Source organism: Podarcis erhardii (assembly GCF_964252035.2).
Source record: "Podarcis erhardii genome assembly, chromosome: 3".
Lineage (NCBI taxonomy): Eukaryota > Metazoa > Chordata > Lepidosauria > Squamata > Lacertidae > Podarcis > Podarcis erhardii.
Window position 1 is genome coordinate 50,751,249 of NC_138507.1, and position 27,892 is coordinate 50,779,140.

A 27,892-nucleotide genomic window follows, 5' to 3' on the forward strand; every position below is an offset into this window, starting at 1 on the left:
AGATAGGCAGAGCAATCTTTACCATGATGCTGGAGGGGGTTAGGATACAACAGAGATTCTTGGGGCCCCTGCTGAACTTGTTGATGAGGTAGTGGCAGTGAATAGGCTATTGCTGCTGCTAGTGTAATGCCCTAAAATGGGATGGAATCAGGTCAGGGTGGAGACAGCTGCATCCTAAGTCCACTGCATCCTAAGTCAGCCAAGCAGCTGGAGACAGGTCTGATCTGAGCCTCTCTGCAGTGCCAGCCTGAGGCTGGAGTAGCAAAAATTCAGGGGGAAAACTGCCTCTCTTCTACCCTGACCTGATGGAATGACTGGAAGACCATGGCATTGAATCCCACCCAGAGCATTTGGTTACTTTTAAGGCAATGTTTCATGGAAAGCTTGACTTCTTTGTAGCAATGGCAAAACAACTTCAGGTTTGCTTAAGTTCTGGTGTAGATTCCAGACTTGTTCTTATAAATGTTAGTACCAATTAATATTTGTTGTTGTTTAGGAAGGGGGAGGAAACCACCAAGTGGGGGCCTGCAACAAAATATTGCAGTATGGCATGTTCGTGTTCAGCCCGTTAGTGCTGCCATTTCCCATGATACTCTGTTCCATCCCTGTGCCTTTTATTCCCTCCTACCGCTCAGCAGACACTCAGCATTCTGTGGGTTTGTTCTGGCGTTTAAAAAATCCCCATAGGTTATTGTTCTGTATTTCTTCATACCTAAGGGTTCCGCTGAACCAGCTGATACTACTCTCCTGTGTGTGGATAGTGCTATTTTAGTTATGGCCCTGTTCACACAGCACACTGCCCCATTAGTTATAAATTATTATTAAGTTAACCATAGCTAAAATTGATTGTTCAAATGCGGGCACACAGCTTATCTATGGTTTACTAACTATAGTTAATGGGAGCTCATTGATCAAGATTTGTAGTTGGTTTATATCAACTGTAGCTTAGCATGATGCCCAAATTTCTTAGCTATGGTTAAGAGACAGGAGGCACTTAAAAAGTCAAGGAGCTGCCAATATAAAGCTGCTGTAAAGCAAAGCCATCCATGCTGTGGTCTCAGTGGCTCTTGCTAGTGTCTTTTACTCTGCCTAGCAACAGCTGCTCTTCCTGCCCTGCTCCACCTATAGGGAACAATTTATACAGGTGCTTCACTGTGCTGCATGCCAAGGGAACCTCGTAGCTTGCTCTCAGCTACTGATCACTGTAGCATTCTTTTTGCTTTTCAGCAAGGCATAATGGAGAATGTGAAAATGGCACAAGGAATGGCACAACTTTTAAATGGGAGTGGGGAAGTTTCCATCTTTTGTATATGCTGGTAAGGGAGTTGATTCTGTTTGTTACTGGGAGGAAGGAGGGCGACAGGGACTGCCACAAGAGAAGGCATGATTCATACAGCTGACCAGTACCAAATGGGCTGCTGCTGCTGCTGATACAGTGAGGCACTGCTATGGAAAGGATGCTGCAAAGGTGTTTGCGATAGCTGGCTGGAGTTGTGGAGAGGGTGTTTCTGATACTACCTCAGATAAATTCAGCTGTGATATAGTGAGTCATGGTTACTAACATCTGCAAGTTACCTTCCGATTATATAGGACATTGTTGTATATATCAATGATGGATTCACCTTTTGGGAGTCAATTTTCTATAGAGATATGGAATTCTATATCTACAATGTTGCAGATTGTGGAAACACAGTAAAGAAAAGAAAAAATGAACTTTGATCCTGTTGGCTGTACTTTGTCTGAGTGACTGACATCACTTGAACCCATCCCTGTTATTCTGTTATCTGACAAAGGATATCTGTCACCCTGCTTTTTTCAGTACAAAACAAATGCATGTGTTTTAGCTAGAAGCCAGATCTTGAAAAATGCTTGTGTTTTCTGTATGCTTCTCATATCTGATGGATTCCATAAGGTGAAACAGGTCAAAATGTGAATGTAAATTATAGCTGGCTTGCAGGATCATAACTTCTGCATTCTATTCTCCTTGTCTGAAATAGTGGATATTTCACAAGGACCACTTACAGCTTTTGTATATTTAGTACCTGAACAATATGAATGCAATCCACAGACATACTACTATTTCCTCTAGCCATGACAAACTTTCTAATGACTCTAATTGCCAAATGACTCATAGGATGTACAGCAGCCTTCCAAACTGGTGGAAAAGTTGTAGAAGCTTCTTGTTAGGAGCTGCTATTCTGTTCCAGGATAAGAACTGTAGTGCAGTTCTTTAAAGGGACCCCTGACCGTTAGGTCCAGTCATGGATGACTCTGGGGTTGCGGTGCTCATCTCGCTTTATTGGCCGAGGGAGCTGGCGTACAGCTTCCAGGTCATGTGGCCAGCATGACTAAGCCGCTTCTGGTGAACCAGAGGAGTGCACGGAAACTCCGTTTACCTTCCTGCCGGAGCGGTACCTATTTATCTACTTGCACTTTGATGTGCTTTCGAACTGCTAGGTTGGCAGGAGCAGGGACCGAGCAACGGGAGCTCACCCCGTCATGGGGATTCGAACCGCCGACCTTCCAATCCCTAGCACCACCCGAGTCCCACCAAATCTTATGCAGCCATCAAAGTCTGTACTATATCAGAGTCCATGTTGCTTTTGACTTTCTGGGTGGGACTATCTGGGATGGAATTGGTTGGGGAAAGTGCAGCACAGCCATTAATAGATATGCTACACAGTAAGTACAGTGGTACCTCGGGTTACATATGCTTCAGGTTACATACGCTTCAGGTTACAGACTCCAGAAATATTGCTTCAGGTTAAGAACTTTGCTTTAGGATGAGAACAGAAATCCTGCTCCGGCAGTGTGGCGGCAGCAGGAGGCCCCATTAGCTAAAGTGGTGCTTCAGGTTAAGAACAGTTTCAGGTTAAGAACGGACCTCCGGAACGAATTAAGTACTTAACCTCAGGTACCACTGTACTTAGTGTTTTGGTATTTTTTTATTAAGTTAATTTTGTCATTGTTATTCCCTCCATCCCAATTGCAGTGTTGATCTTAATGATCCATAGGAATACCTTGCTTTCCAATACATGTTGCATTCCTTTATTTACACTGTTTTTTAAACCAGAACTAGACACGTGTATTCTTTCCTGTATTTGTGGGCGAAGGGAATACACTAGATCAAGATTCAGTGGAGTCTCCACTGGTGGAAAGGGGAAGTAATTTTTGCCAAATTTGCACTTGCGTCTGTAACCTCCAGCACCATCTCCCACATTGTTCCAGAGAGTCCCCCAGATTTTATTTTGCTAGGAGGTATAGAAGGCTGCAAGGGAACAAGAAATTGGCATATATTATCTCCTCCCCGCTTCCCCCTGCAGATGCATTCAAAAAGTTCCACACCTCTCAGGTATGGATCCAACCCCATGTCTTTAAATCAAAACGTGAGAGGCAAAACCCATGCCAGCTAGGCAGGACTTGGGGGTGAAGGTTCAAGGGAGAGGGTCCCACAGAACATCATTGGGATCAAGTCTGTATTGAGTGAAAGCTATGATCAGGTACAGGTAGAACCTTGGCACAGGCTCAGATCCACAAAGAGCAATTCAGACAGGCCAATGGGACCAGGACTAAAAGGACAGGTAGGAAGTAGGCAGGCAGAAAGGAGCACAATGGCAATAGGCATCCAGGGCCAGCATCAGGCTCAGGCAGAGATCCCGTGCAGTGCATAGTTTTGCTGGTTTGGTTGGAAGGTTGGGATCAGTAAATGCAGGGGAAACTCAGGTAGTGCTTTCATTTCAAGGAAACAGGGTGCCTTTCCATTGGGCGGTTAGTGCTACAGCATCATCTAGGAACTACCTTCTGGAGAGCACAGACTAAAGTAGCATTGTTTTAATCCTTGTCAACCAGTGTAGACTGAGGCCAGGTCTGAACCATAAGATCTATATTTGTTGAAATAGCACAATGGATCCCTAGAATTAGGGCTCTCTGGATGTGCCCTTGAATGACAAGTTCAGTGTTTATGTCATATATGCAAAGTAACTTCCCAGTATATATATATATATATATATATGCAGGTTTTGGTGTCCTCGGGTGTCTTCCCGTGTAAAAGTTGGGGTGTCTAGGCGACGTTTCGACGAGGTCTCACTCGTCATCTTCAGGCTGGTGCTTTCGGCTATACCACAGCTCGCCCCTATACACGAAGCCAAGCCAGAGCACAACTAAGTACAGTACAGCCATCTTCTCAGGAAAACTCTTCACAAAGTTCAAGAGGTCAAGACACAAAGACTTTAACAACTAATCCACACCTAATGACCCACCTAAGTGGTACTCAGGATATCACTCAAGAAATCACTCAAGATATCTCTCAAGTAATTAAGGAACAAAAGAAGAAAAGGCACACTAGCCTGGGAACTTCCTCTCTGCCCAGAACATTGGAGGCTATACACCACACCCCCTCTACAGTATTTATAGGAACTCAAACACTGAGATCCTGCTCTGTTCCAGTAACAAGAAGCCGAAAGCACCAGCCTGAAGATGACGAGTGAGACCTCGTCGAAACGTCGCCTAGACACCCCAACTTTTACACGGGAAGACACCCGAGGACACCAAAACCTGCATTCCTGTACCCGTGAAAATCTACGAAAGCATATATATATATATATATATATATATATATATATATATATATATATGCAGGTTTTGGTGTCCTCGGGTGTCTTCCCGTGTAAAAGTTGGGGTGTCTAGGCGACGTTTCGACGAGGTCTCACTCGTCATCTTCAGGCTGGTGCTTTCGGCTTCTTGTTACTGGAACAGAGCAGGATCTCAGTGTTTGAGTTCCTATAAATACTGTAGAGGGGGTGTGGTGTATAGCCTCCAATGTTCTGGGCAGAGAGGAAGTTCCCAGGCTAGTGTGCCTTTTCTTCTTTTGTTCCTTAATTACTTGAGAGATATCTTGAGTGATTTCTTGAGTGATATCCTGAGTACCACTTAGGTGGGTCATTAGGTGTGGATTAGTTGTTTGAGTCTTTGTGTCTTGACCTCTTGAACTTTGTGAAGAGTTTTCCTGAGAAGATGGCTGTACTGTACTTAGTTGTGCTCTGGCTTGGCTTCGTGTATAGGGGCGAGCTGTGGTTTTGTGGCTTGTGTCAGCCAGATCTGTGTAGGGATTGCAGGGGGGTGCAGCATCCGGAGGTGCCACCATGGATTGGCTACTGGATGGTGTCTGTAATTCATCTGTGGAGAGGGTCTGGGTTTGGGTCTGGTGTGGTTGATTGGTGTTGGCGTTCTGTGTGCCTCTGGATCTGGTGTCAGTTTTTGTGGGGAGGGCTAATTTCCAGATGTCTGGCAAGCGGGATGTGTCGTCACGCTTGTTCATGTTGTGAGGGTGTTTCTCTATCTCGATGGCTTCCATGATTATTCTCTTGTGGTGATGTTCCGTGTTAAAGAGCAATTTGGAATCTGCAAAATTAATTTCGTGTCCTGTTTCTTTCATGTGTTGGAAAAGAGAGGAAGTTTTTTCTTCTTTTTTGACGGCATTCTTGTGTTCTGCGATACGTGCATTTATTCGTCTGTTTGTTTGTCCAATGTACGTGGCTGGGCAGACTTTGCAGGGTATTTCATAGATCCCTTGGTTTTCCAACTGGATTTTATCCTTGGGGTTTCTGAGGATATTGGCTATTTTTTGGTTGGTGCAAAAGGCTGTTTTGATATTGTGTTTATGGAGGATTTTGCTAATTTTATCTGTAGTGCCCTTGATATAAGGAAGGAGGGCCATGCCATTGTTTTCTTCTGTGTCTTGGTTTTTGGGGGGTGTTTCCTTTTGGATTAGCTTCGTAATCCTGTTTTGCTGGTATCCATTGGCAATTAACACGTTTGAGAGATTCTGTAACTCAGTTGTCAAGTGGTCTTTGTCAGCCAGGCGTTTGGTTCTGGAGATGAGAGTCTTGGCTACGGAGTTTATTTGTGCAGGGTGGTGGTGTGATTGTGCATGTAAGTAGCGGTTGGTGTGTGTTTTTTTCTGGTAGATAGTGTGTCCTAGGGAGCCATCAGGTTTTTTGTAGATTAGGACGTCAAGGAAGGGAAGTTGGTTGTTGGCTTCTATTTCCATAGTGAATTGTATTTTGGGGTGTAAGTTGTTGAGATGTGTGAGGAAGCTATCCAGTTTTTCCTTCCCGTGTGGCCAAATTACAAAGGTGTCGTCAACAGCCTTTTGCACCAACCAAAAAATAGCCAATATCCTCAGAAACCCCAAGGATAAAATCCAGTTGGAAAACCAAGGGATCTATGAAATACCCTGCAAAGTCTGCCCAGCCACGTACATTGGACAAACAAACAGACGAATAAATGCACGTATCGCAGAACACAAGAATGCCGTCAAAAAAGAAGAAAAAACTTCCTCTCTTTTCCAACACATGAAAGAAACAGGACACGAAATTAATTTTGCAGATTCCAAATTGCTCTTTAACACGGAACATCACCACAAGAGAATAATCATGGAAGCCATCGAGATAGAGAAACACCCTCACAACATGAACAAGCGTGACGACACATCCCGCTTGCCAGACATCTGGAAATTAGCCCTCCCCACAAAAACTGACACCAGATCCAGAGGCACACAGAACGCCAACACCAATCAACCACACCAGACCCAAACCCAGACCCTCTCCACAGATGAATTACAGACACCATCCAGTAGCCAATCCATGGTGGCACCTCCGGATGCTGCACCCCCCTGCAATCCCTACACAGATCTGGCTGACACAAGCCACAAAACCACAGCTCGCCCCTATACACGAAGCCAAGCCAGAGCACAACTAAGTACAGTACAGCCATCTTCTCAGGAAAACTCTTCACAAAGTTCAAGAGGTCAAGACACAAAGACTCAAACAACTAATCCACACCTAATGACCCACCTAAGTGGTACTCAGGATATCACTCAAGAAATCACTCAAGATATCTCTCAAGTAATTAAGGAACAAAAGAAGAAAAGGCACACTAGCCTGGGAACTTCCTCTCTGCCCAGAACATTGGAGGCTATACACCACACCCCCTCTACAGTATTTATAGGAACTCAAACACTGAGATCCTGCTCTGTTCCAGTAACAAGAAGCCGAAAGCACCAGCCTGAAGATGACGAGTGAGACCTCGTCGAAACGTCGCCTAGACACCCCAACTTTTACACGGGAAGACACCCGAGGACACCAAAACCTGCATTCCTGTACCCGTGAAAATCTACGAAAGCAAATATATATATATATATATATATATATATATATATGCATGCTCAGAAGTAAGTTGATGTTGAACCACTTTCAGAAAAGAAGTTCAGCAGGTCAGTATCAAAGAAAGCAGCATTAGGAACCCAAGCTTGTGTTTTCAAACCCAGTTTGCCACAGTGATTACAACGCTGGTACTGTTTGATTGCTATAAAAATGCCCCAAAGACTAATTACTAAACCAGTTTGTAGTCCATGCACTATGAACAATTCAAGGTTCAGAGAATCTGTCATAAAACCATCCCATTCCCACTGCAAAGGATTTGTTGTGTAGCAGCACTGTCATAATTCTGCAGAATTATTGGCTAACTAATTTGTACTAAAGGCATTTGGCTCCTTTCCCAAGCTACTATAACTCAAAACTATGTGCCACATTTGATTAATGTCAACAGAATAAATATTGCCAGTTTAATAACATTTCCCCCACTCCCAATTTGTGTTGTGATTTATATTTGTCAATAAAAGTTGCACGATGTTGACAATGAGCTTTTAGATTTAATCAAGCTCTTCATCTTTAAAGCCATGAGAGTTTGTGTTTTATGCACAGAGATTATGTGTTTTATCATCCTTTCAAATTCACTAGGTCAGAAACTTTGCAGGAAACTGTCTGGAAAGATTTGAATGATTCTGAAGCTAGGATGCTTAGGAGAAGGGAACAGGGAAGTGTGATCATAAAGAATGTATGCGCATGAAAATGCAGTCTATGCAGATTGGAACTCCATGAGAACCATGCTGCATGATCCTTAAATTTGTAGGAAGCAGAGCATGGTGAAGTATAATTCAATCAAATAATGCATATATGCATACATACATACATACATACATACATACATACATACATTTTAATGTGAATTCAGCATATGGCACCAGTATATAGCAATTATATTAAGGCAACAATACTATGCAGATATTTGAGGATCAATCTAATTGAACACAATAGGACTTAATTATAAATAAGCAATCATAAGAACAGGCTCACACAAGTATTGGTCTTGCTTGAGAAATTTCTATTTATTTCTGCATACACAGGACAAAACAGGATCAAATGCCATGTTTTAGAGTACATGTGGATAACCTGTGGCCTGTGGGATACATACAGCTCTTGTAGGTATTCCATACTGCCTGCTCTAAGTCACTTCCTTCCACCACTGGACTTCGCATGTAATTTGTGGGTTCCCAAGCCTATTAAGTACCTGTTTGGTTGGATGTATGGTAGATAATGCAGTTGTGATGAGAATAGCTGTGGGAAGGGGAAAATCAATTGTGTGTGTGTGTGTGTGTGAGAGAGAGAGAGAGAGAGAGAGAGAGGGGCCTCATCTGCCCAATGCCCAATGCCCAGGCTCATGTCCATGCCCAGTTCTATTTGCACCTACTGGCATGCCTGTGGCCATTGGGGACAAAACATTGCCAACTCATGTTGTCTTGTTCTTCCATGTGTTAACCTACTCAGATTAGTCAGATGAATAGAGCTCCTGAGTTTCATGAGCAGATGATGTTGATTCAGCTCTCTAGAGTTATAAATAATGGGAATGTTATAATATTCTTTGGTGTCAGTTTCTGAGTTTAATGAATTAAAGTTCAGTGTTTTCTTTAAAATGCTAAAAACCCTGAAAATGGCTGTGCATTGGATAATCTATAAAATTGATAATTGTTTCTAGACAGTTGAAGAATGAGGCAGCCTGTCACCAGCTGCTTTAGCAAACAGGCAGGCAAACAGAAACGTGCAAATATTTGATTGCTTACAGAGAAGTAGATACAAGAAAGATGACTGAAATAGATGTTTGAGGTGTAGCGTATGGATGTTTGACAGGATGCTCATTTTACTCTTCTTGTCTTTTCGTTGCAGAAGACGATGTGTCAAATGTACAAATAATGTGTGCCTGGTGCCAGAAAGTGGGAATCAAGCGTTATTCTCTGAGTATGGGAAGTGAAGTGAAATGTTTCTGCAGCGAGAAGTGCTTTGCAGCTTGTCGAAGAGCATACTTCAAGAGGAACAAGGTAAGAGTATAAGGAGTGCAATATACAGAGAAACTGATTCTACGTAATATCTCAGGTGACATTTTAATTTTAGAAATCCTAGTGTCTTCCCATTTCCCCCCTTACCCATGCACCTCTTCTGCTGAACTATCAAGACTTTTGTTAATATATACCCTATTTAATCAGTTTTTATCAGCTGGTTGTACTTGCATTCTGTCAAGTCAGGTGTCTGTAAAGACAGGCAAGGATACTGTGCCATAAAAATAAGAGCCAAAAGTATTCTAACTGCAGTTACGATTTTGTAAGGATTATTGCTGAAAGGAATCTTAAAACCTATGCAGTAAAGCAGCAGGACTACAAATCTCATTTAGCATTTTGCTACCTACCCAGATAACATTAGTGAAACGTTTATCACTTGCTACAGCTGACAGCAGGATTAGAACTGTGATTAAAAGCTTGATCCAAAGTCCTTTGTAGGTGACTTGAATTATTTCCATTGACTCCAGTGGATCCTCTGTTGCTCTCTCATTCTCTCTTTCTAATTAATTTGTGTTAAGCATTGCAGACATTTCTGTTTTTTATTTTAGTGGTGTTGGCAATACCTAAAACAACATAAATAGTCTAAGTGATAATTTCAAAAGAAATTAGATAATAAGATTAACATGATTTGTGAAGAAATTTGGTTGAAAATTGTTTTAGTTTACACACAGCTAGAAGCTAAGAAGATGCATTTGAAATAATATATATGTGCAGCTCCTTCAGATGACATTTTCAGTTTTAGTTAATGATGCTGTGCTCTTTTTTGGCAGAGCACATAATGGATATTTGAGGCACCACTAATTTTATTTTTTAACAATTAGGGTTGTAACAAGATTTCACGATGCAGAACTTTTATACAAAACGTGATAAGGATTTTTGTATATATCTGAATACTTAACATATTTCTAGGGCAAGGTTGCTCAGAACTTTACAGAGAGTTGATGGCTGTTGGTGGGTGTGGGAAAAGCAAATGTGATATCCAACTAAGACAAGTCATACTCAGAGTAAACCCAGTGTATTTAAGTAGCTTAAGTCCATTAATTTCACTGGTTCTTCTCTAAGTATGACTATCTTTGGCTATCACCAAAAATTCACAAAAGTTGGAACATACCCGGCTGCAGGTTTGCAGTTGAGCTGGACCAGAAAAGGATGTGAAAAGAACAAAGAGAAGAGAAGAAGGGGGGAGGAGAGAATTAGATAGCAAAGCCTTAAGTAAGTAAGCAAATAAACCTTCCAGGAAACTGGAAATGTCTGTTCATCGCTGCATACAGGTATCAAGCCACAGTACCGCATGAACATCAGTTTGTGAACATGCTCCTGGACCCAAAAGAACCACCTTTGTGGATTCCTCCACACTGTATCTTTGGGAAGCTAATGTAATCCAAATACAAAGGAGGTTAAATTTGCTGTGGTAACATTCCCCCCCCCCCCACTTACTCTCTTTTTTTCTCATTATAAGTTTATAAATATAAAATACTGAGTTTTGTTTTTGTGTTTGAATCTTCTGGAGTGAAGGTATAGAAATAAGCAAATTTATATAGGGAATATCAGAAGAGGCCTGCATTGAAATGGCTGTTGTCATTTGGTTTGTTTTCAGTTTCTTTTGAAGGGTTTAGTATTTCCACTGGTCCTTTTGATTTGTGAAGGGGGGGGGCATTTTCATGAAGTTAACATATTGGCACAGAACATTTTAAAGCTAGGCGCTACTTAGTCATCAGGGACTGGGATTATGCCACAGTGCCTATCAGATGCTTGATATGATCAGTTTTAAGGGAGTAAGAGTGCTTTATGCCAGATGATGATACGCAGTCAGGACTGGGGTTCAGACTTTAGTGGGCCCTTGGCATGGTACCCCATTGGACGGCTCCACCTGGACCCCCACCTTCTGCTGTTGTGTGTTACCACTGTGCTCTACCACCATTGCCAATCACTTACATCAGCCAAGATTGCACATGTTTCCTACTGCAGTGTGTTGCTTTCACTCTGCTCCAGTCGGAGGCAACCATTGGTAATTTTAGATTACCCAAAATGCAATAGCCAACCTGATGTTGATGTTGGGTTGACCATTGGATTTTGGGTAATCTAACATGGTGATTTGTCTGCTGCAGAACAGAGTTAAGCACTCAAAAGTGCTGCAAGGCTCCCCTAATAGCAAACCAGGGAACGGGGCAGATTAGAGTTGAGTGATTATTAGTGGCCACAATAAATAGAGCGATATGGACCACTATCTTTTAGTCCACAGGAAGGTTGATACTGGAGAAGGCGTTCTCCCATAGGCATTTTGAGGGTGGGAACTTTCAAGGAGGAATAGGAACCTGTGGCTCTCCAGTTGTTAGACTGCAACTCCCATAATTCCTGAACATTGGTCATTCTGGCTATGGCTGGTGGAAGTCAGTAAACATCTGGGAAACCACAGGTTTCCCATCCTTGCTTTAGATTCAGAGATTATCTATTTCCACAAATGCTGGTATTCTGTTCTTCTACCAGCACCATATTTTCACAGGAGTTCCCCAATAATAGCCATTGTAGTAACACCCTCTAATTGGACAACTGTGTTGCATAAATAGCCTCTCAGTCTATGTAAACAGATAACTTCTAATACCTATAAATGCATGCTTCTATATTTAGTGGGCAGAGTTCTTTCTTTCTGTTGTATTTCTGTATTTTGGACCTACTAGTGGTTAATATGGTCCCCATATGTTTTGTGCTGCTTTAAAATGTGGATTTTTATTATGATTTTTGTGTATATTTCTGATGTTTTTATTGTGATGTAAACTACTCAGAGATTTCTTTGAAGTATGGAATGGTATATAAATTACCTAAATAAAAAATGAAATAAAATAACTAAAGACGAAGAATTGTACAGAAAATTTATGTAGGTCTCCAGCAACCAAGCTGAGCCTTTGGTTTCAAGATGGTCACTAGGACATATAGTGATCTGCAAGTTATCATACAGTTTGTCTTTAGACAATGCCAGTTCAACTTGAAAAAGCTGCAGCTTTAGTTTAAGTGTGCCTACTAAATCCTTTTTATAATCTTTTTAACAAAAAAAGAGGTCTGGTACTGCATGCCCTTGAGTACCCCCTGGGGGGAGCACTGGTCAAACTACTTTAGGACTATTTAGCACTTATTGGTGTCAGGATTTTAACTAATACCTCTTCAGGTTTTTAATCAAATAAGAATGCCATTTCTCCATTAGTTGCATTTCTTTGGTATTTTCAATCTATACATGTGATCAAGAGTAGACTATAATGCTCAAACATTTTCCTTTCTGCTCCTCATTTCAGGAAGGTGTGATAAAGCTTTACTAGCCCCTTATAGTTTTTATAGCATGTGCTAAAGCAGCACATTGAAAAAGAATATAGGATAAGATCAAATTTGCAAGGCTGCAAATGTTTCACATTTACCAGTGACCTTTGAACTGTTATTGCCAGACTTGTTGTGTACCTGTCTTCCCCATTAGTCTAATGTTTATTTATGTATTTGAGGTTATGCCACTCTACACCTTCTCATTTTCAAACAGAGAAGTAATATGGTCACGTTTCACCTGCCTTATGCATGTTTTAAACAGCACATCTCTGCAACAATATAGTGTTATGTTACAATAAATATGTACAGCTGCTGCATTTCTGCTAACTGATAGGTCTTTGTGGTCATTTCATTTATGGCTTGGATTTCCTAATGGATTGTACTAGGCAGACTTCCCTTTCCTACCCTGACTAAGAACTGCAGCAATAAGCACTTAGCCTAGTCTGGGGGGAAAAATAGTAAAGAAGGGATACTCATTAGCGCTTCAAAAATATAAAAGCAGAAATGATATATCTATTATTACCAGGTGTTATGTGACCCATTAGGATGTAATCTACATTTACATTTTAAAAACTCACTGCAGGGTATGTGCCATACATAAAAAACACTTTCTTACAAATATTAATTTGAGTCAGATTATTTATGGCAGCCACCTGGAAATTGTTCTAAAGCATGTCATCCAATATCACAAGCACACATGCTGCAAACTAATAGAGCCACATGCGCATGCAAGAAACAAAGAATAGAACACAGCCCAATCCAAGTACAGTGGTACCTCGGGTTAAGTACTTAGTTCGTTCCAGAGGTCCGTTCTTAACCTGAAGCTGTTCTTAACCTGAAGCACCACTTTAGTTAATGAGGCCTCCTGCTGCTGCCGTGCTGCTGGAGCACGATTTCTGTTCTCATGCTGAAGCAAAGTTCTTAACCCAAGGTAATATTTCTGGGTTAGTGGAGTCTGTAACCTGAAGCGTATGTAACCCGAGGTACCACTGTAAAGGGTTTTGAAGCCCTATTCATTTCCATGGGAGAGCCGATTGTATGCCCTCTCTCATAGAAATCAATGGGACTTCACATTTATCACATTTAAGCAGTTCTAATCTTTATACAGTACACAAATGACAGATACCAGGTAATCACAAAAGTGGCTTACATAAGAATATAAGTATCTGGTTTATTTACACTATCCATGCTCAATTATCCTATCTTAAATAAGCCAAAATATAAATGAGCCTTTGGGCTCAAACTGGGAAGTCTTCCATTAACTATAGTTTCTCATTTTATTTGAACTGAGGTTAAAGGCCTTTGAAAAACTAGGGCTGTATTGAGTTGCTAGTCCTACTCAGAGTAGATCCATTGAAATCCATTGAAGTTAATGAACTGGTTCAGCACTGCTGCTCTTCACTTCCCCAAGCAGAACAAATCCCTGCAGGGACTAGTATCTAGTGGCTCTCAGCTAGTCTTTCCCAGAGTTGTTTGTGGCAGGAGGAGTATTCACAATTGAGTTCTGCTGCCTGAAGGTGTTCTGTGTATGTTCAGGAAGAAGCATCCAACACTCTTCATTCTTGCCCAAGGGAGAAGCTGGCCAGGATAAGGGAGCACACATTGTTAGGCACTACTACCTGAATAAAAGGCCAGCTGAGGAAGAGTTAATTGCCATTTTGGCTCTGTTTGAATGAGCATTCTGGCCAGTATAGGTTTTATATTTGTATTACACTCATTCTTGAAGAAAATCAATCTGAACTTCATGTGTGTAAAAAGTGTCTTAAAAGAGCATTGCTTAGAGCTCACAAAATCTTGTAGAATGACCAGTTTCAGGCAACCAGAGCATAGCAGAATCTGACTTTTTTTTTTTTACATCTTTAAAATGACAAGTGACATTTCCATTGCATGACACACTAGTCAAGTCTCACAATTTCACTTGGATGCTTTTATTAACAATTTCCATTCTTATTTTGGGATTGTGTGCGGATTCAATTTTCAGAATTTGTAGCCTTCATAAACATGGAGAAAACTTGAACTGAAAAGTCTTAAAAATTGGAAACAAAGCTAATTGTGTGAAAGTAACGTTTATGTAAATCGCAGTCTGGAATATTTTTGTTAAGTGGGATCCATACAGTTTACTATGCCTGTGTTTACCCTTGTACAAACAAATTTAGTATGTGCAAACAAAATGGCATCTTGTAAATGAATATATGATGATGCATCAAATTATATTGCATGGTATAATCGGCTTTGCTTTCAGTTGCATAACAAGCAAGTTCTGAACTAGATAATGATATAATGATGCATAGCAATCTGTTTTGAGGAATCCTTTTGTAATTGGAGTTCATTGCCATATGATTAATAAGGAGATATATACCATATTTTTCTGTGTATAAGACGAGGTTTTTAAAATTATAAATAAGTGTTAAAAATGGGGACGTGTTTTATACATGGGGGCATGTTATACACAGAAAAATGCGGTATATCTCAGGCTGGGAGTAAATATAGGATATTATTCACCAGAATAATTTTGAAATTGCTGGTTTAAATGTATAGCCCAGGAAGGTATAAGATGCATTAATCGCTGATAAGCCAATGAATAGTGACAAAATATTGATCACATTTCTTAAAAAAGAAAATGAAAGAAAACTGGAAACCTGAACATTTTCCCTCAGGGAAGTTTGAAAAATTGTAGATGTTGCTCATTCACCTAACTGTAAAAAACACACACCCAAGGGTTAGGTTTGTTTTTCTTGTGGATTTATTCTTTAAAATAAGCTTTTCAAATATAACCAAACTATGATTTATAATGGAGCGAGAAAGGCAGAGGGACAATGAACTCTGGCGATTGCACAGGGCATCACTGAAATTTGAGTCCCCATGATCCACTAGTGGCACAAACCTCTCTCTCTATTTACTGGGCCAGTGAAGTCCCATGTATTTCTACAGTACTTACAGAAAAGCAGAAGGCTCTAAAGAAGGCAGTTTATCTACTGGACTGGTAGACATTTAATTCCAAATCATGGTTTGGCCCTTTTTGTGTTGTGGTTTCAGGAAATAGCTTGGAGAAGCTAAATGTAAAAAAATATAACTGAGAAAAGATTTCTCTTTTACATATTCTGAGGAAAGATTCAAATAAAAGCTATTTAGATATATCTATTTTTCCCAAATTTACTCCCTTTAACTTGGTTACAAAGTCTAAAGTCACTTTAGATCATGTCCATGAAATAACCTTCAAAATATCCAAGGCAACTTGGACCCAGGATTCAACTAGGATTCAATTTCATTTCCTCAAGCTCCTTCTGGCTGGCTGTGTCCCAGTGAATCTGTGTGTATCTTCTCTAACAAATGATTTCCTTGCTATTTAACTCCTGTCTCTTAAATAAAGCCTCATATTTTTCCAGTTGATTATCTCTTAGAAGCTCCTAGGCTGGTATTTTGCATTGCTTAGTATATGACCTTTCAGGTAGGTACATTAGAATGACAAAAGCAAAGGCATCTACAGCTGAGCATTGTTCCACTCTGTTCCTGGCTGAGATGATGTCTCTTAAACTATACTAGACTGCAAGCTTCAGAGCAAATAGGGCAAACCAGAAATTTACCAGCAGCAATTTCTTGTGGTGGTGAAATAACTTTTGACCACAAATGCAATTTTGTTTAAAAGTTGAGCTGATAAGCAAGGTTTAGTGCGGACTATTTTAAATTTGGGGCATGTTCTTAGATAATGCAAGTGGCTGAAATATCAGGATTGTAAACATATATAATTGTTGTTTGCAAAGCTTAAGGGCCCATGGCAGGATAATATGTTTGGATTTATCCACACAATTCACATCAGGCTTAATTTAAAACTGGGATTCCTTTTTCGTCAGTAGCCTTGTTTAAATCAGTAGACAATCAGCCAGTGGCATATGTATGTTGTGTGTTCAACCTCAGAACATCTGTGAACACTGGCAGCTGTGTCAATTTGCACACAGACACTCAAGGGGATTCTGGTGTCTGCCTTCATGACAAGAATATAGTCTTTATGCTTCCCACTTCCTACACATGGTGGGAAGTTTCAGGGGGCATGTTTTACAGCATCAGTTTGCTTGCATGGCTAGAAAAATAGAGACCTGTGATATCCCTCCTGTGTAATATGTTTTTGAATATATCTATGAATAGAGGTTGTGTAAGGTATAGATCAGGCACATGACATACCTCCCCACAAAATCTGTCAAAAGAAATCTGGATGGATGCTCATTTAAAGAGTTCATCTGCAAGCGACCTCAGTTTCTTGAAAACTGAATTACAAAACTGCCATTACACAGAAGATTCTGGAGCCACACTTGTAGAACAAATGTGCTGTTTACTGTCTATGCTAATGTGGCAGCAACAATGAAAGCCCATCAACTATTTTTTAACTAACTTATCAAAATTTCCTCACTAGCAATTATTTCAGCACCAAATGCAGCATTTTGGGGACTGACTGATGCCACCAACATATCCTTAATGGAGGTAACTGGCAGAATGGAGTGCTCATCAGTGTATGCATGCTTAGTGGAGAGTTTATTGTCCATCTGCTGCCATTTAATACCCTAAATTTGAATCAAATTCCTATTGTCCGGATGATTAGCAGGTATCCAATGCAATTAAGAGGCATGTTCCCTTTTAATTATAACCATTAAGTTGTGTTACATCAGTCATGTTGTATTCTGGCATCATTCGCTCTATAGAGATGGATGTGACTAATTATGACTTAAAATCTGACCATCTCCTTCAAGTAATGGGGCATGTGTTAGAAACAAATTGACCAGAAGAATCCACTAAGGTCCAGTGACAGGCTAATTTTGAAATACAGATTTAAAGCTGGGTGTGATATAAAGCAGAAATGGGGCACCTGGGTAGGAGACACTAAACCCATCTCCTGTCCACCATTATTTCCTATGCAGCCCTTCCCCTGAAGTCTTTTTTCTCCCAGCAAGTTTCAATTCCAGAAATGAGGCTGCCTGCAAAAAAAGCTTGTGGGAGGAAGGGCTACAGTGGGAAAGATGACTGGGAGGCAACAACAGTCCTTCCTAATGGGATCACACCCTGTCCCTTGTTTTAGAAACTGAAATATACTCGGAGACGAGAGTGGATTTCATGCTCTTTATTCAGCTCATAGTGGTGAGGAGGAATGGAAGTTCCCCCAGAATGTCTGCTTTATATACATTATTTACACAATGGGCCCCACGTGATTGGCTAATTCCGGGATTCTTCTGAAGGCCAATCAGGTTGCAGATTCACTTCCACCTGGAGCTGGATTGGGTGGCTCCTGTGGACCAATCAGACTGCTGCATTCTGAATCCTATTGTTCTAGGACCAATCAGACTGCTGCATTCTGAATCCTATTGTTCTAGGACCAATCAGACTGCTGCATTTTGGATCCTATTCAACTCAGTACATAACAGAAATTATTGGGGCAGATATGTTTACTACCACCACCATGTGTATCTTGGAACTGAAGGGACCCTAAATCAGTTTAAATAACAACCCAACCTATGGACAATCGTGGGTATTGTTTCTATTCAAGCATAGAGATGAAGCGATCACATGTGTAAAAATGTTCATTGCTATATTTTATATGTGGTCATATTGTAACTGCATGTGAAACTGCTGGGTCAGCTCTCGCTGAGAAGATAACATTCTATCTCATTCTGTAGAAAAATCAAGCATGCAGAAGATAGCTGTACATCAGTTAGTTCTCAAAGTGACCGAAAAGAAATATTGTATTTCTTTGGGATGCTTTGTTATAGCATCAAAACATACTTTTTTTCTCAGGGCATAATGTTCAGTTAGAAAATGGTTGGTGAGCCTCACTGTGTGCTGACAATCTTAGAAGGACATTTAGGAATATATGTGATCTCATTTTCTCCTCTGGAAGGAAATGTTTTGTATTCACTCCAGAATTTCCCTTGGTACATGCCAAGATTTTCCTACTCATGGAGAACTGGGGAGCCCCTACATACTTTTTACTTGGGAAATGCTGGATTGCAGCAATTGTAGTTGCTCAGTTATTTGAAACACATACACACACACTGTAGAAAAATATATAATTACTTATGTTCTGACATTTTTGTTGGCTTCCACTTCATTTCTAGGTACAATTCCAGCTATTAAATTCACAAAGGCCCTTTCTGCCCCCTGCCTGTTTGTGGGAGTTGAGATGTCAGACTGGTGGTGCTACAGCCTGATCCTATGCATGTTTACTCAGAAGTAAGTTTCGCTGAGTTCAATAGGACGTACTCCATATTAAGTGCAAACCGAGGCCTAAGTCTGATTGATTGGAGCCTTAGTGTTGCATCTTTGGAGAACCAATAAAAGCGTTCACTATGAAGGGCCTGCACCTTTAACCTCCTTTGTTGCCCTGCTCAGTCAATTTCAGTTCGCTTATTTTCAAGGAACAGTTCAAGGTCTGTCTTTCTAAAGGGCTAGTGCTGGTGTGTAGTGCGTTGGCTTGGGTTTTGGCTTATTGTGGTTTAATATTTTCAAGTCCATATTAATTAATCATGTGTTTTATTTGAAACATGAAGCAGAAGCCTTTAGTGAGTATATATTTTTTCCAAAATAATGCAGTTATTGGTGAAATGCTCATGGTGTCTTAATAGAATCAGAGTTGGAAGGGACCCATCTAGTCCAACCCCCTGAAATTCAGGACTCTCAGCTAGACAATACATCCAACCTCTGCTTAAAAACCTTCCAGGAAGGAGAGTTCACCACCTCTCATTGGAGGCTGTTTCACTGTTGAACAGCTCTTATCATCAGAAAGTTATTCCTGCTGTTTATTTGGAATCTTCTTTCTTGTAACTTGAATCCATTGATTTGGATCCTAACATCCCTCCCCCCTCCCCCAGAGCAGGAGAAAACATCCTCCAAGTGACAGCCTTTTAGATATTTAAAGATGGCTATCATCTCTCTTTGCAGTCTTCTCTTTACCAGGCTAAACAGGCCCAATTCCCTTAACCATCCTTCATAAAGCTTGGTTTCCAGACCCTTTATCATCTTGGGTCATCTGCACACATTCTATCTTGTCAATATCTTTCTTAGATTCAAATAATACAGTGATTGATATACAGTGGTGCCTCGCAAGACGAAAATAATCCGTTCCGCGAGTCTCTTCGTCTTGCGGTTTTTTCGTCTTGCGAAGCATCCCTATTAGCGGCTTAGCGGATTAGCGCTATTAGCGGCTTAGCGGCTATTAGCGGCTTAGCGGCTTAGAAAAAGGGGGGGAGCGAAAAAAGTCACAAGACTCGCAAGACGTTTTCATCTTGCGAAGCAAGCCCATAGGGAAATTCGTCTTGCGAAGCGCCTCGAAAAACGGAAAATCCTTTCGTCTAGCGGGTTTTTCGTCTTGCGAGGCATTCGTCTTGCGGGGCACCACTGTAATAGTGTTCAGATATTACAGTATTAAAAAGGTTTGTTGTTAATAGGTTCCTTTATATACACTGTCTTGATCCCATATCCACACTTACCCTGTGTCATTATGCCAGTGTTTTCACAGTGAGCTGGGAAGTCCCCAGTTCATAATCACAGCTGAGGTCTCAACTCAGACAAGCCACAACACTTGAACAGGTTCACACAGTCCATGCTTAAAGCATGGAAGGAAAAAGTAGGCAAACTATCCCCATCCCCACTAACCCCCCTGGCCTATAACCCACTATTCCAACACCCAGCACAAAACCTCCAGATAAAAACCTGGCAAGCCAAAGGCTTACACTGTTTAAGAGACTTCTACCAAAACAACAAACCCATACCAACACAAGAAATGCAAGACAAACTACCTTGGCTAACACACCATCAACTACATGACTTCTTAAACAATCCAGCAGTAAAGTCAGCAGCCACTAGGCCCTTGACCACCTTCAAAAACCTTCTCCTGACAGCAGAGGGACACAGTAAAGGGATGGTATCCACAAAATACAAAATACTGCTCCAAAATCCCACAACCCCCCTTGATGCAATCAAAGAACAATGGGAGCACGACATAGGCTATGAAATTAACCCCACCCAATGGACTAGAATGTGGTCTGAACCTCCCTTTAAATCCATATCTGCCAAAAGAAGGGAACTCACTCTGAAACTCACCTACAGGTGGTACTTAACACCACAGAAACTGGCGCTGATACCTTCTGGACAGCAGTCCTACAAGAGATAAGCAAAATAACTAAACAGGTATTAGAACTCACCCCAGAACTGGCCCTATTGAACATCTTTCAAGATCATAATGACCACTTGCACAATACAGAGCTTATAACCCATCTACTCTGAGCAGCCAGAAGCCTCATAGCCAGACACTGGAGAGACCTGTCAGGAGTAAACATGAAGCAATGGTACCAAATTGTATGGGAAACGGTTTTGCTAGAAAAGCTAACCAATAAACTGAAACTGACACAGGGACAAATAGAAGAGGATGCCTTCACCCCAGTATGGCTATACACAGCCCAACAAGACAACAACAGGAATCCACCAACAGCATACGAATCAATCTGGCTTACCTGACCCAACAAGCCCTCTCCGCCCCTCACAAATGCAAACAAACCCCACTGCAGCCAACCACAGGCAACAAACCACACCCTACCCCAATACCTCTCACTACCAAGGAAATGTAATAAATGAATAGAAAGAGAAACTACCCATTTGACGCTGACACAACCCCCCCCATACTATACAAAAGAATATAAGCCTCATCACTGCACCCCTCCTCTTCACCCTTCTTCTTCCCCAACCATATACTGTACTCAACACTAAGGTCTCACAAGGTCAGAAAGACTGTGCAACCCGAAAAAAGAGACAAGACATGTTGTTTGTTTCGTAAACCAGGAAAATATTTAACACACACACACACACACACACACACACACACACACACACACATATATATATATATAAAAGAAATTGGGATGGGGCCATGACTCAAAGTTAGGATATAAGTCAACAGAGTGATATGAAACTTGGCAATGTAGGAGAGAAAGGTTTGTGGATGGTCCATGCCAAATTTGGGGTAGCACAGATATGAAATAGCTTCCTTTGAATGAACTAAATATTTGATGAGAGACAGTTGTATATCCGCAGGTATTTTTCTGCATTTTGTCTAGTATTGTCCAATAGTAGTGTAACATATATGCAGACTGTATTAACAGGGCATTTTTCTGGTCAATGTTAGCCTATAAAGGTGAAAAAGAAATTCATGTGCATGCTTAAAGAGAGCTCGGTGCTCTACAGTAGAGGCTAGTGTGTGCTATTTTAGATCACCTTATATGGGCCCCAGTTTGTCAGGTGAAACCCTAGTTCTCATGTGATATACAGGCTAAGTTCTCATGTGATATTATCTATAGAAGGTTCTAACCACTTTGGAGTCTTCTAAGAATGTTGTCAAACATGTATAGTTTCATGTGGTGGTCCTTGAGACCTAAAGTCATCCTTAAAGCTTACGAAGGAAGGAACGCTGTTAAACGTCTTTAAAATAGCAAATTAAAGAGTTAATGGAAAGGAAGTTTTTCAAAATGAAAAGTGATTAAAAACAAAAACTGAATCACACTGGAGGCTATTTAAGAACACCATATTAGAGGCACAGATGGTCCACATACCTCAGAGCAAAGAAAAAGTAAAAAGGGGAGAGTAAATATGCCACAGTTAAGCTTAGAATTCAGAAGTTTAAAGGGACATTGTCAACTTAAATCACACCTCTAGAAGCAAATTTGTTACCTGCTACTGTGACAAATAATGCCTGTGAATGCAGACATTAAAATAAGTAGCTTTTTTTAAAAAATGTGTTCTATTTACTGCTTCCTTTCTTTGGTGAAAATCCAAAACACACTGGAGTCAGTAAGAGTCTTCTGTTGAGTATTGGATCACGTATTTTGCATATTTGGAAGCATTTGTATGTGTATTTTGCCTTTTTCATCGTTTACCTTGTAGCCACTTTTCACAGAATGTGGAAAAATCAAAACTACAGATAGAAAAATTATTGATGGTACAACTGCAGTAAAGCTACAAGTGGGGGGGAAGGTTGGCTGTGTCATGGATGAAATTCTGTCCCCATTCCAAATCATTTACCCGACAAAGCTCTAGGAGGCACAATAAGTTCAGAAAAACTCTGTTTTGTCCAAGACAATTGTCATGTAAGAGAATGGGAAATAACAAGGAGGTGGAAAATAAGCTGTGCTTTTTATACTCCGTAACATTAACTCATTGTTTCCAGTTGGACTTCAAAATAATAAAATACAATTTGTGATATCTCTTGAAATGCTAGCACCCTAAAGTGTTTGATACCTGAAGAGAGTTGGAGAGAGAGAAATGACTATATAAATGAACAGAGAGTCTTTCTTTGAGCTTTTTTTTTTTTAAAAAAATTGCCCTACTGTACAACCATTGCATTTTCTGAAAGAAATTTGCATTGTGGAAGTCTTCCATACTCATTAAATCAATTCTGTGGTTTCGACAGTGTGAATATATTCCACCCACAGAAATTCACCCACAAAACCCCTCTGTGTTGAACGTACATTGAAATAATTCATTCTGTGAAATACTGCTCAAAACTGGCCTGTGTTGTAACAGCAGCAATTTCTACTACTACTACAAAACACATGTGCAACTCAGGGGAGCACTGCACACAGAAGATGCTCCTTGAGGCAGAAGTGGTAGGGCATGACTAGTTGGTTCTTAGTACACCATACAAGTATCCATAGGGGTTATATCCTCTTAGCACATCATTCTAGACAATCCTGAATGCTTTCAAAACCTCATGCCTTCCAGAAGTTGTGACAAATGATGTATTTCCTTATATTTAGTGGCAAGTGAGTTTAACCTTTCTGATTTTGCCCTTCTTGCGTGGTGTGTGTATCTTTATGTATAGCAAGGTAACAGAAAGGAAAATGATTCTATACTTGTGAACACTGCATGATGGCTTCTGTTGTTGCTTTTGTTACTAGGGTTTTGGTTTGTTTGCTTTCTCTCGCTCCCCCCCCCCCAACCCTTTTTAATTTGAAACACCAGATACTTTCGGACTAATATTGGGGGAAATTCAGCAGTATGGCTGGCTATACTGTTTTCATATCAAGCGTGAAGGAGTTTGAGAATGAAATGTTCATGAAATATCCAGTTTTCCTGAGGTTATGCAATGTATTGAAATTAACTCCATTTTGATATAGCTTACTGTCCTAAGTTAGTGGTTCATTAGGACTCTGAACATTAGAGGCACAAATTAGAGTGTCAAGAAGACTGCATTTTTATAAACTTGTTTTTCTACCTAATGTATCTTAATGTCATTGGTAAAAATATGTATTCAAATATGTTCATATTTAAAAGCAATGTTTGCAAGTAAAAGTGTCTTAATGCCTTCATATTTTGCCTAGTACTTAAAAAATATTAGAGGACATTAAAAAAACAAACTTTATATAGTGTAGTTGTCCCTCAACCTCCCCAAAAGCAATACTGAAATCTGTAAAGTAGTATTCATTCCAAAAAGTTACTTTAGTGATATTTATACTTTAGCAAAATGTTAGATCTTATGCAGGGAACATCTGTGAAGGTTTCGTGTTTCCTTTTCCAAGGCAGTTTGAGTATCTCTATCATTTTCCTTATCTGCTGTTTGAGAGTAATTTCAAGCTCATACTGAAGAGGGGACATATATACTATTGTCTCTTTCATCCGTGGAGCAGGTTAAATAAACTTTACTCACTTTTTATCCAAATTTTATCCAAACACAGCTCACTTTTTATCCAAATTTCATAGCTCCCAGGTAATAATGCGTAGGATTGTATCCTTCGTGATACAGCAGAATGATGTAACTTGGGAACTGACCATTTCCTGTCTGTTTATTTAATACTTTTTGAAGATTGTCACATATTAAATGTTAATAGTTTAAAACAAATGAGAGGAGGATTAGCTAGAATGGAATAATGGAACAAGCAAACACTATTTACCACAAAATTATTCAGTGCATTCAGATATAATGTGAAATGATAGTTGAGTGTAACAAGATTGAGAATAGACAAGCATTGGTCTTGTCCGCACCCCACTCACTTCCAGTCTCCTTTTCCAGTGTGGCTGTTGTTTGCTTCTGTTTTAGATTAACCACATATTGCTGTGGCATCCAACTTGAACAAACTAGCTAATATTACAGTGGTACCTCGGGTTACATACGCTTCAGGTTACATACGCTTCAGGTTACACACTCCGCTAACCCAGAAATAGTGCTTCAGGTTAAGATATTTGCTTCAGGATAAGAACAGAAATTGGGCTCCGGCAGCGCGGCAGCAGCAGGAGGCCCCATTAGCTAAAGTGGTACCTCAGGTTAAGAACAGTTTCAGGTTAAGAACGGACCTCCGGAACAAATTAAGTACTTAACCCAAGGTACCACTGTATAGCTAAGATTAACAACAGTTTAGTGATGGGCTGTGATGCTAAACTGTGGCTAAACTGAAGCAGAAATGGAAGTTTCTAACCTCCTTCTTGTGGACTCACTGAGGGGGTGAGTGCATGAGCCCCAAGGCTAACTGCAGGAAACCGCCCCCCCCCCGTCAGAATGGTAAATTGTAGCTGGCTGTTAGATGTTAACGAGTACTTTAATTTGTACCAAGCAGTAAATTATTACTTTGCCATGTTATGAATTTATATTTATTTTAGTGATTTATATCATATCTTCTGGTCAAAATAGCCTCAAAGTGGCTTGTAACAGACTATAACAACACAAAACAAAAAGCCCCACACATGTGTACACAGTCACTGGCCCTTAGTCGTCTGTCATTGGAGGGAGAAAGACCTTTATAGGAACAAATGCAGCTGGCACACCAAACTTAATTTACCATCTGGCACGAAAGTACTCCTCTTCTCCCCGGGGCTACCTCTGTGCTGCCTTCTTAGACCTAAAGGCAGCCTTTGACAGCGTTCCTAGAAATATTCTATGGGAGAAACTTGCGAAACAGGGCATTGATAGAAGACTCCTATGGCTTATAAGTCAGCTCCACGAAGGTACCCTTGCTAGAGTGAGACTTACTCCTGCGGGCGACCTCACAAATTCGATACCAATAAACAAGGGAGTGCGCCAAGGATGTATATTGGCTCCCTGTCTATTCAACCTATTCATCAGCGACATGCGAGCACCCCTAGTTAACTCATCTCCAAGTACACACGCGCCTAGACTTGCGGATTACCGCTGCCCACTCCTTTTATATGCGGACGACGCGGTAATTCTATCTTATACACGTGTTGGACTAACCAGAGCTTTGAAGATCTTTGCCACGTATTGTCAACTCAACCAATTAACCATCAACCATGCTAAATCCAAGATTCTGATTTTCTCCAGAAGCCGAAGATTATACGAATGGAAGCTTGGTGGAGCAAAAATAGAGCAAGTCCTAAAATTTCAATACCTAGGAGTTATTTTTCAACACAATTTGGGGTGGAAAGCTCAAATTCAACACCTACTTAACAAGGCCAAAACTCTGTCATATGCGCTCCTCCGATTCTTTTTTTCGGATGGAGCTTTGCATGTTCCCTTGGCCCTAAAGGTGTTCAAGGCAAAAGTGGTTGCCGTGCTTGCTTATGCTGCCCCGCTTTGGGCCGTGATGACAGATCTTGCTCCTCTTGAGACACTGCAAAATCAATTCCTGCATCGGCTCCTAATGCTCCCCCTGTGCGTAAGCAACGCAGCCATGCGACTAGAACTGAAGATCGCATCCTTAGAAACTTGCCTGTGGAAGCAAGTCTTCAATTATTGGTTATCATTGTGGCATAGATTACCAAACCACTACCTTGTCCAATGCTTATGGCGAGATGAATTCTCTAGCCTTTGGACTAGTAGAATTCATGCCAAACTCCTGAGTTACGGAATCTCTCCTTCAGATTCCCTAAAACTAGACCAAATTACTGCTCAAAGACTGATCCGCCAAAGACTGGATGACATCGATCTACAGCGAAATTATATGCTGGGGGGAGGTGTTTGTTCGCCCCAGAACATTGGTATCACTTTAACTTACTGCGTTCCATTATACCTCTCCTCCCTTTCGACTGTTGCCCATAGACTGGCCTTCACCAAAGCGAGGTTCAACGTTTTTCCCTCCAACGTCTTGAGACATAGATTCTCAAAGGGCCAAGCCCCCGCCACGTGCGAATGTGATAAGGAGACGCCAGAGTCGCTCCAGCACATCATGTTCACTTGCCCCCTGTTCAATGTGCCACGGGCAAATTTGTTGGGATCAATCATACAGAAACTAGAGGGTACCCCACCAAAATTCCACCTTGCTCAAATCTTGCAGGATAAGGATACTCATACGACCCTGAATGTGGCTAGGTTCCTGGTCGCTGTCCTTACCCAAAAGTGACGCCAAGGAGCACTACAAGCTAACTAAGGCGTAGTATGCCATTCTATTTTATAGTATTTTATTGTTATAGTGGTGTTTTAGCGGCTGTTTTTTTCCCCACGTGCACAAGCTGTTATTTATGTGTTGTTTTTACCTGTATGGGCCTATGGCCGTAATAAATATTATTGTTATTGTTATTGTTATTGTTTGGTAAAGACATTTGGCAGGAGAGTATTCTGAAAGCAGCCTGACCAGTCACTTAACCCAATAACAATGAAAATAACATTGATATAACCAAGGATCTTGTTTTTTTTTTACTATCAAGCAATATATAATTTTTTTTGAAACAACATAAATAAAATAGAATTTATGTCCCCTTCCCAATGAATTATGGAAAGAACTAATACCTTGTATCACTTGTACAACCATAAATAAAGTGCTCCAGCTTACGTTGTACAAGTTAGAGTAATTTGAGTTTGATTCTAAACAGCTGCACAGCTGCTGGCCATTCAGTTTCAATATGTGCTCTTTGTGCATGCATCTTTTAAATCTGCCGGAAATTCAGATACACATGCATTAGAAGTAGTGTATAGGACAGTCATTCAGCCCACAACCTTTATGGAAGAGATGTAAAAACTCCTTTACTGGAAGTCAAGAAGCAGTGCATAGCCACAGCTGTAAACATTTTGATGTTTGATCATCAATGGCTCCGCTGGAGCACCTTCCAAACCTAGCTGTGTGGAATCCCTCTGCTCTCTAGAAGGCACTACACCCTACGTGCTGTTTCCAAGCTACATTTAACACAATTGCCATGAGCACTTAGGAAGCAGTTACCACAGAAACCCAGCAGAGACCAATTAGTCACATGATTAAATTATTTAAAATAACCCAGGGCATCTGCTGCCTTATTCAACTTGCTTATTTTCCTTTGCATGGCACTCACATAACATAAGGGAACTGTAAATGGTGGCAGAAGTCATGTGCTTTCAAATACCAATAAATAAGCATTTATTTTACATTTCTAGCCTACTCTATCTTCTAACATTCA

General features: G+C 40.6%; 1 protein-coding gene across 5 annotated transcripts in view; it reads left to right on the plus strand.

The window, feature by feature from the left end:
• The window catches only part of SOBP (sine oculis binding protein homolog), a 140,795-nt gene that overhangs the window by 28,844 nt on the left and 84,059 nt on the right, over positions 1-27,892 (plus strand). For all 5 annotated transcript variants that reach the window (XM_081856976.1, XM_081856977.1, XM_081856975.1 and 2 more), the window contains exon 4: positions 9,063-9,214. In XM_081856976.1, coding sequence (XP_081713102.1) covers positions 9,063-9,214 — 152 coding nt within the window. The remainder of the gene's footprint in view (positions 1-9,062; positions 9,215-27,892) is intronic.